This window comes from Fukomys damarensis, unplaced genomic scaffold (genome assembly GCF_012274545.1).
Source record: "Fukomys damarensis isolate Sample0158 unplaced genomic scaffold, DMR_v1.0_HiC HiC_scaffold_24, whole genome shotgun sequence".
In the NCBI taxonomy this organism is placed as follows: Eukaryota; Metazoa; Chordata; class Mammalia; order Rodentia; family Bathyergidae; genus Fukomys; species Fukomys damarensis.
The window spans coordinates 71,314,330-71,323,700 of NW_022900936.1; the positions used below are offsets into that span (position 1 = coordinate 71,314,330).

Genomic DNA, 9,371 nt, shown 5'->3' on the forward strand with positions numbered 1-9,371 from the left:
GCCCCTGTCCCCACTTTTCTCTCTCCCGTAGATTCCCCCTACCTTTCAAACTGGTTTGTATTTATTTCAAAGGAAGAAAATATATTGATTCTTAGAAAATAAAACAGTCTACATAGAGTTATTTGTTTTTGCCTTTACCAGGGCAAAGAGACTCAGGTCTGTGCCTCGGGATGGTCTATAATTGGGCTGCTGACTGCTGTATGCTAGTTATAAAACACAACAGCAGGGTGTGGTGGCACATGCCTGTAATCCCAGCACTCTGGAAGGTTGCAGCAGGAGGATTCCAACTCAGAGCTCAGCCTGGGCAATTTAGACCTTGGCTGGGGATGGAGTTTGGTGTGAAGTGCCTGGTTTCAATCCACAAACAAATAAAGGCAAAGATGAAAGAATGAGCGCCCCTATTTCCTCCTATGCTAGTACCTTTAGATAGACACTATCATATGATCCCTATAGTACCGATGAAGTGTGTTAATAGGCTGATTATCTTCACAACAGTACTGAGGTTTAGAAAATTTTAAGTAACAACTAGGAAGTCCAAGTGTTAGGATTTAAGATCAGGTCTATTTTACTGCAAAGCTGGCCAACTGTCAGATGAAGAAGAGTCCACTACGGATTGCTCTGTGGATTTCAGTAGCTCTGAGTTCTTTCCTAGGAGCCTGGCCTAAGTGCTTTCAGTCGCTATAGCTGAGCCCTTCGCCTTTGTTTCACTGGGAAGACAGCAAGGATGTACAGTTGCTTTCATTTCACCCCCAACTTTGTCGTCATTTCCAGTCCAACCAGTATTTATTGAAGGAGTGCTTTCCAGGTGCTGGGTACCCGCGGGTGGTACAGCAATCCATGGGACAGTCACAGGTAAACATGGTCGCCCAAGGCCTTGCAGCCACTGAGGAGTAAAACAGACGACTCCATTGGTTTAATATTTATGCTCAGTGCACCTTGTTAACTGGTGCGCCCTGCGGATAGACTGCAAGATAAAGCAGATCTTGTCATTTTAAGAACTCCCCGGCTAAGGGCTGGGGATTTGGCTCAGTGGTTCCGCTGCCTGCCTCGCAAGCGCAAGGCCCCAAGTTCGATCCCCGGTACCAAAAAACAGAAAGAAATAGTCAAATAGCTTACCTACCAGTGACCCCCAAATCACTATGCTAGGTGAACGATGTCCCAGAGTCATGTTCAAGTTTATGTCTCCTCGGTCCGTGGTTTTTCCACATGTTCCTCGTCCTGGTGGCCGGCGCATGCGCACGAGCACTGGCTTGGAGACGCCCTCTGCCAAACTGGGGACACCGGGTTACAGGAGAGAGGCGAGGGCGAATCTCGCGGAGACAGGAATGGGAGAGACCCTGGCCGCTGAGGACTTCCCCGGAGGTAACCGAAGGAGGCCGCATTTCTGACTCAACATGCGCTAGACTCGCGGTACCCTGAGGAGCTCCAGCAGGACAAGAGCAGAAAGACGTAGCAGCCCAGAGCGCACCCTCCGCTCGGCAAGGCCCGCCCACCCGAGCCAGGCCCACTCCTCATTGGCGCCTCCCCTCGGACTGGCTGCCTCTGGATCAAATGACGGCGCCTCGGCTCTACTTCCGGTATGACAAACCATGAGGACAACCTGTGCACTCGCTGCGGCGCTGGCGGAATAGGTGCGGAGGAGGGGCCTGCGCCGCTGGAAAGCCTCAGGGGACGAGTGGGAGGAGCGAGGGTTTGTAGGGAGGGGAGGGCCCTGCGAAGGGTGTTCATCTTGAGAGCCGGGTCTTACGCTTGAGGACCTGCTTGAGGAGTCGGGGTGGGCGGGGCCTGGCGTCGCAGCCCCAGCTCCTTTCTACCTGTAGCATGGGGCACCGCACTCTGGCCGGCAGCCCGGGCCTCTGGGCTTCTGTCCCGTGTCCACGTGCGGAGCTGCGCCTGGACCTGGTTTTAGCTTCTGGACAGTCCTTCCGGTGAGTGGCTGTGCCTGGGAGGCCCCTCCCATGCTCTGTGCTGCCGGCCAGGGTGCAAGGAAATGTTGGGGGTGACAAGTGGGAGTGTACCTCAGGACACAGAAAAGGAAATAAGCGCTGCTTTATCAAATGAAGGTAGTAAGTCTGCAACCTTGTGAGGTGCAGAGGTAACCACCGTTAATGGGTACTTAGTGAATGAACTAATTAGTGAGGGGGCGTCTGAGAGACAGGAGGAGGGAAGCAATGTGAAGGCCGTGTGCACCGGGGCGCAGGTGGAGGGAGCGGAGCCCAGCACACTGGAGCGGCGTGCTGGCGGACCAGGTGTGGACCCTGACGCAGACGGAGGAGCAGCTGCACTGTACGGTGTACCGCGGGGACCCGGGCTGGCTAGGTAGGCCCACGCCGGAGGAGCTGGTGGCCGTGCACAAGTACTTCCAGCTGGATGTCAGCTTGGCCCAGCTGTACAGCCGCTGGGGTGCTGTGGACTCCCACTTCCGGAAGGTGGCTGGGAAATTCCAAGGTGAGGATAGGCCCTGCGGACGTTGGGGTGCTTGTGCACTGGTCGTCTGTAAAATGGGACTTCTACTTAGTAGGCTTGTAGGAGGAGTAAAGGAACAATGTGCCTGGCACATTGTTCTTGTTACATTACCTCATCCATTATGAAGTGGTGGTGTGGCTTGGGGCAGGTGACTTTATTCATTTTGTAAAGCTATAAGAGCATCTAATATATGACTGGTGATACAGCAGGGGACAAAATGGATGGAAACCTCTGCCCCAGTGGGACTTACATTGTGATTTCACTGGAGTAGTAATCCAGACCTCACAAGGTGCATGAGGAATGAGTGGCCTGGGGTTATTTTCTAAAGTAAAGCTGTCCCTCATTCTCCTGGGATCTCCCTCTGGTGTCCAGGGGTGCGACTGCTGCGCCAGGACCCCATCGAATGCCTTTTCTCCTTCATCTGTTCCTCCAACAACAACATTGCCCGGATCACTGGCATGGTGGAGCGGCTCTGCCAGGCCCTTGGCCCTCGGCTTGTCCAGCTCGATGGTGTCACCTACCATGGCTTTCCCAGCCTGCGGGCCCTGGCTGGTAAGTAGGTAGAGCCCTTCTGCCTGGTCACCACCTCCCACCTCTGACACTGCCCCATCCAGAACCACCTTGCCTGGTCTGATCCACCCATCACACCTCGCCCACGTGTCCCAAGTGTCAGGTCCTCACTATACGGTGCTTTTTGCCAGAGCTCCAGTGCCTCATCAGAGAAACATCTGTGTATACTGTTCAGTAGTTGGAGGGGTCAGCACCTGTGCTCCAGATTCAGACCGCATTCCAGCTCTGTCCCTGGCTCACATGCTTCTGTGGCTGCATCCACAGAGAGATAATAACAGCACCTACTTGCCAAAGATGTCATAAGGTGGAATGGAGACACACCCTGCACCCAGCAAAGTGCTCAGCAAGCACACAGGCAGTATATGGAAAATTCATGCTGGGCTGGGGATTTAGCTCAGCGGTTTGGTGGCCTGCCTCGCAAGCACAAGGACCCGAGTTCAATCCCCAGTACCAAAAAAAAAGAAAATTCAAGATGCTATCACCACAATGAATCACAATTTTGCACCCAAAATGCATGTATGCTCTTCACAGCAACACTGTTTCACAGAGGCAAGGAAATCAGCGGGCATTTATAAGAACCAAGCAGAGCAGAGTGCTTGGAGACTGCACAGCCAGGAGATAGCCCACCTCAGGGGGGAAAAAAAAAAGACATTATGGCTGGGCGTAGTGGTACATCCCTAGAACCCCAGCACTCGGGAAGCTGAGGCAGGAGGATCACAGCAAGTTTGAAGCCAGCCTACACTACATAGTGAGACCTTATCTCAAAAAAAAAAAAAAAAGAGAGAGAAAGACATTTTTGGTGCTTAGAAGCATAGTCTTTAGCTCTTGGCTTAGTAGTTATAAGGCCTCACAGAATTCACTTAGCACTGCAACCTTGTTTGTAGAGTGGAAATAACGGTGTTTGGGTTTTTGTTTCAGGTGTGGGTTTTGGCAGTACTGGGGATTGAACCCAGAGCCTTTGCACTGAGATAATCCCCAACCCTTTTTCCTCTTTTGAATTTTTTAGTACAGGATCTCATTAGCTGCCCAGGATGGGCTCAAATTTGCAATCTCCCTGCCTCAGGCTCTCAGAGCGCTGGTATCACAGGTGTGTGCCACTACACTCAGCTAACAGTGTTCATCTGGAAGGATGTTGGGAGTAATAGAGCAGTGGTGTCCCAGGGCAAGACCCCTGTCTCTACTGCGCCCTTTCTTGATTAACTCACCTCTTCTAAGGTCTCATTTTCTCTAAATGGGAAAACAGCAGTGCTGTCATTGGGGTTCTTGGGAAAAAAACATAATGTACCTAAGCGCTTTGCCAGCATTTGATAATAGAAGCTTTTGCTGTTATTATTATTATTTTTTTTTTAAGATTATGGGTATGAGCAATCTTGTTTTTTTGTTGTTTGTTTTTTGAGACAGGGTCTCACTATGTAGTTGAGACTGACCTGGGACTCAGTATCTAGCCCAGAACTCAGAGCGATCCTCCTGCCTCAGCCTCCCAAGTCCTGGGATTACATGTGTGCCACCACACCTGGCTAGCAATCTTGAGAAAAATTAAGGAACTCGCCAGGTGTGGTGGTGCACACCTGTGATCTGAGCACTCAGGAGGCTGAGGCAGGAACCATGAGTTCAAGGCCAGCCACCCTGGGGTATATAGTGAGACCCCCACATACACACACCCAAAAAAGCCAGGCCTTCCTTAACCCTTTGCTTTGTCATACAAGTGCCCCATCCCCTAGAGGGCTGTGACATTTAGGGAAAGCACGCCTGTGGAATGGAGGTTCACACACTGCCCTGAGCCTTGCTCTCCACCCCACTCTGCACAGGGCCAGAGGTGGAGGCTCTCCTCAGGAAGCTGGGCCTGGGCTACCGTGCCCGATACGTGAGTGCCAGCGCCCGAGCCATCCTGGAGGAACGGGGTGGACCAGCCTGGCTGCAGCAGCTGCGAGAGGTCCCCTACGAGGAGGCCCACAAAGCCCTCTGCACCTTGCCTGGGGTGGGCGCCAAGGTGAGCCCCAAAAAGGCAGGTGTGAGAGTGGGTGGAGGCCTGGCTTCCAGAGGCAGAGCCAGAAGGAAAAAGGGTACAAACATATCCTGAGAGAAGAGTGCAGAAAGATAAAGAGTGAATGTTTAATGAAGTTTTAGAAAGGTCATTGCGTAGGTGCATTACATATGCTGCCATCTCTATGCAGCAGTTTGCAAAAGGAATGGCAGGGAAGTTAACAGTGCCTATCTTTGGGGAGAAAAACTTCACTTTCTTCTTTTCTTGAAATTACATGTCCTTACAGGTTAACTAGCAATAAGATGATTAGAAATTTGAAATTGGTCTTCCTTATACTTATCTGTAGCTTAAAAAATGAATTTTCATTTAGTTTCTTTAATGGGCTCTGGATACAGGCCTAACATTAAATCGTGGTACTGCCTGTTCCCAGCAGTGTGACTTGGGCCAAATCACTTCATCTTTCAGGACCTTAGTTTCCTCATCTGCTCCCCCAGATTGAGACCTCGGCCCACGTTAGGGCATGTTCAGCAGCAGCTCTTCTTAGAGCATGTCTAGAATAATTAATAGGTGACGTATATCCTTTGAGAATAGAACGGTAGTAACCTCAGAGTAAAGAAGGAATAGCTGGCTTCAGGTCCTGCCATCCCTCCACCATGCCCACTCTCTCTCCAAGGTGGCTGACTGCATCTGCCTAATGGCCCTAGACAAACCGCAGGCTGTGCCCGTGGACATCCACGTGTGGCAGATCGCACAGCGTGACTACAGCTGGCACCCCAGCACATCCCGGGCCAAGGGTCCAAGTCCTCAGGCCAACAAGGAACTGGGTGAGAAGTGGGATACTGGGCACTGCACAGAGATGTGGATGGGGCCCAGTGGGGCTAATTAATGTAGCCTTCTTGCTTCTGATTTAGGAAACTTCTTCCGGTGCCTGTGGGGACCTTATGCTGGCTGGGCCCAAGCAGTGAGTGCACCCAGATTTCCCCTGGTCTCTAGTCCAGACTCCATAGGGTTCTTTGCCCCTAACCCATGAACTCTCCCACTGCCACCACTGCCCCAGTGAGCCTAAGGGACTCTCTAGCCTCACCCAGTCCTGACCCTTGTGGCCTCTTCTACCTCCCCATACTGTCAACAGCTCCAACAGTCCTGACCCAGTGCACCCTTCCCCCAACAGACTCCTTATGCCCCTCCCACAGGTGCTGTTTTGTGCCGATCTGCGCCAGCCACACCATAATCTGGAGCCACCAGCAAAGCTCAGAAAGCAGTCCACAGAGCCAGAAGTATAGGAGGGGGCCTGAGCAGAGCAACTCCCCAAATAACTTCCTGTCACCCACTGCTCCTCCCAGCCCCATCCTTTCTTACACTGGTGTGGGGGGAATCCCTGCAACTACCTCAGGGGCAAGGCACCTCCAAATCAAGCAGTCAGTTTGCACAAGGTGGGGTGGGGAGTTTCTGGGGAGGCAAAACTGTATGGTTTTATCTTCTTCTCTTTATTACAAGAAGGAACAATAAAATAGAAACATTCGTATGGAAAATGCAGTGAGGAAAAAAAAATGCAGTGAGGAGGGAAAGGGAGGAGAGGAGGGCATGGGGCAGTTCAGGGAGGGAAGGGGAGGGAGTGAGCTGCCCCCAAACCTCCCCAGGAAGGAAACCCTGACACTAGACTGGGCTTAGAGTTGGGTGTTAGTGTGGATGACAGGTCTGGGCCTGGCTCCACACAGCAGTCTCTACAGCAGGCCCTGCGTTGGGGAGGGAGCACAGCGGGCTGCCGGCTGGCTGCCGGCTGCCCACCTCTCCGGCCCAGGCTCTTCACTGACTGCCCTCAGCCATGGGCATCAGCAGCTCCCCAGGGCTCGCGGCTGCCCCTGCCCGTCTTGGCTGGTGCCCAGCTGCAGCTTCCGCATGTGCCGCACCACGGCTGTGGCATTGAAGGCTTGCTGTGGGGACAGGGGGCTCCTGAGGGGAGGGGAAGCTCGGAGGGCGGGGCAGTGTGGCTCTTTCATTCAGGGTTATGTGGTGATGCCTCGGGACCCCCAAACCTCTACAGTGCTCTGTGAAGTCAGTCACATGCTTACATGTCCACACAGATACATAAAACGTGTAAAGACATGACTACACTTCACATTCACAGGCGACAGCAAAGACTGCGCAGCACTTCGTGTCGGCCCGTGCATGGCATTCATTTAATCCTCACAAAACTGAGCTGAGCACCACTACTAGTAATTGTTTTCTTCTTTTTTTTTTTGTATCCGGGATCGAACTTGGAACTTGGGTGCTTGCGAGGCAAGCGGCGCAACCACTGAGCTAAATCCCCAGCCACTGCTATTAATTTCAAAGGAGGAACCTGAACTACAGAAATGTTGGCTACTTACCTGTATGTATGTGTGAGTGTGTGTGTATCATTTTCTGTTCATTTTATGCTGGAGTGGTAAAATTCACCATATCCAAAACTGAAGTCATCCCCTCCAGACATGTTTCTGTCCTGGGAAAACCCTCCCAAGTGATGGTCCTTCTGCCCGCTCTGCCCCTCGACAGCTTGGGCTGGCCATCAACATCTCTACTCCCTCAGCGTCCAGTCCGCCATTGCTTCTTGTGACTGCTTCCTAGAGGACTCCTGTTCTCGGCCCCTGTTGTCTATCCCGTTCCACTGCCCTGGCTCAGGCCCTCAGCATCTCTGCCACAGCCTTCACAGGGTCTCCCAGGTTTCACTGTGTGCCAGTCTCTGCATCCTGAGAGCCCCTTCTAAGAGAGAATTCCTGCTTTGTATCCTGGGACACCTCAGCACCTTCTGCATCAACTTGAGGCTCCACTGTGGCTTTCAAGGAATTGAGCCACCTGGCCCAACCTGGTGTCTCCAGCCTGAGCTGCTGCTGCTCAGTGCCCTCGCACCTCCACCCAGCACCAGCACTTCCTGAGTGGCCACTGTCCCTTGCCCTTGGCACTCCTGCTCCCTCTGCCTGGCTGATGCCCACTTGCATGACAGGTCTTTCCCAGATGCCTCCTGAGGAACAGACCTTCTCCATTGGAATTGAGTGTAAGGGGGAAATGGATGAATGAATGAACAGACAGGTCAGGTCCTTTGGAAAGCATCCCTGACTAGTTACTTCTGCCCAGCGGGGTGCTGGGTGCTCCAGGCTGAGCTTTGATGGGGACAGGAAGGAGCCCTGGGGAGGATGGGACCGAGGACCAAAGCTGTGGCTCACCTTCCATTTGCTCTTGGCAAAGTTCTTCTTAATCTGTTCACTCACAGACTGGTGTATATTCTTGTCAAGAGCTGTATCTCCTGCAATCCTGAGGGATTTGTGCAGGATGCCTGTAAGGGCAGAGGCTGGCCTGGGGCCAGGCAACTCCCCAGCCCACAGCACCTGGGGGACCTCACCATGGGTGCTGCAAGGCCTGCTCACAGGTGAACCTCTTCTCTGGATCCTTCTCCATCAAGTGCCGGATGAAATCTTTGGCTGAACCCCCGAGATAAAAGCAAAGACACACAGCATGGCAGCGCCTATGCACACCCCCAGAATAGCACTCATGCCCGCAGGACAGTACTCGCTACACACAGCAAGACAAGGCCAGGTCTGTCCATGCAGCACCCCATCCTCCATGGCCCTCATGCCCACCCTGCCTTGCAGCCTTCTCCTTTCCCTCAAGCACATTCCAGAAGACTACTCAGTGTATTCACACCTGATAATGCCTTCACAGGATTGCCCTGAATAGGGGACACAAATAGAGGGATGAAAATGTTCATGGTGGTGTTTTAGGCATTAGGAAGTCGGTAGGGGGCAGGTATTTTCAAAAATACTATGTTTGAAGACTGAATGAATACCTACACACTTCTCAGAGTGGGGCCACACAGATGGGAGTCTAAGCTCACTGTCTGGGTCTGGGGCATTAGACAGAAGGAGGGCAATGGGGAGATAACCAGAGCAGATGAGGAAGGCACCACAAACAGGGCCCAAGAGAGGAAGGCAAATTCCAAAATACCAGAGTCAGAGATGTCGTCCCAGTAAGGAGAGTCAAACTCGTACTCGGCCTTCAAAATCTGTTCAAAGAGTTTGGCATCATTCTCGTCATAGAAGGGGGGATAACCGCAGAGCCTGGGCAGGAGAAACTGGTCCTCATTTCCACTTCAGCGGCACTCTGGGCTCTAGACTGGAGCTCTGGCCCTCCCAGGAGTGAGGCTGGACCCACAGGAAGAAGTTCCTGCTCTGTGGGAGCTGCCTCTGCCTGTGCTCTCGCTTGTCCAACTACACTGGCTACCACCGCCCCTCATACTGCCAACTGAATCCAGGGACTTTGCACTGAGCCACATCCTCAGCCCTTTTTGTAATTTTTTTTTTTTTTTTTTTTTTTGTGG

The 9,371-nt window shown here is 52.5% G+C and overlaps 2 protein-coding genes across 5 annotated transcripts in view; one reads left to right on the forward strand and one right to left on the reverse strand.

Annotated features, from left to right (window-relative positions):
- Positions 1-1,525: 1,525 nt before the first annotated feature.
- Positions 1,526-6,710, forward strand: Ogg1 (8-oxoguanine DNA glycosylase). 4 transcript variants are annotated; one of them, XM_010618928.3, is made up of 8 exons: positions 1,526-1,631; positions 1,821-1,928; positions 2,201-2,448; positions 2,839-3,018; positions 4,845-5,026; positions 5,694-5,844; positions 5,932-5,981; positions 6,214-6,394. In XM_010618928.3, the coding sequence occupies exons 2-8, from the start codon at positions 1,822-1,824 to the stop codon at positions 6,301-6,303; spliced, it is 1,008 nt and encodes a 335-aa protein (XP_010617230.1). In that variant the 5' UTR covers positions 1,526-1,631; position 1,821; the 3' UTR covers positions 6,304-6,394. The 4 variants fall into 4 exon arrangements, with proteins under 4 accessions (XP_010617230.1, XP_033611838.1, XP_033611836.1 ...); XM_033755947.1 differs by lacking the exon at positions 1,526-1,631 and having other exon boundaries at positions 1,638-1,928; positions 5,932-5,985; positions 6,192-6,710; XM_033755945.1 differs by lacking the exon at positions 1,526-1,631 and having other exon boundaries at positions 1,638-1,928; positions 2,201-2,319.
- The window catches only part of Camk1 (calcium/calmodulin dependent protein kinase I), a 9,470-nt gene continuing 6,660 nt past the window's right edge, over positions 6,562-9,371 (reverse strand). The window contains 5 exon segments of the mRNA XM_019206846.2: positions 6,562-6,876; positions 6,879-6,954; positions 8,221-8,308; positions 8,397-8,475; positions 8,999-9,111. Coding sequence (XP_019062391.2) covers positions 6,827-6,876; positions 6,879-6,954; positions 8,221-8,308; positions 8,397-8,475; positions 8,999-9,111 — 406 coding nt within the window. The 3' untranslated portion in view covers positions 6,562-6,826.

Bases quoted from the DNA above. Each gene is read 5' to 3' on its own strand.
- Ogg1 (XM_033755947.1), top strand. From the start codon at position 1,822: ATGGGGCACCGCACTCTGGCCGGCAGCCCGGGCCTCTGGGCTTCTGTC. The intron at 3,019-4,844 runs GTAAGTAGGTAG...CACTCTGCACAG, and splicing joins CAGCCTGCGGGCCCTGGCTG to GGCCAGAGGTGGAGGCTCTC. The intron at 5,845-5,931 runs GTGAGAAGTGGG...CTTCTGATTTAG, and splicing joins TCAGGCCAACAAGGAACTGG to GAAACTTCTTCCGGTGCCTG.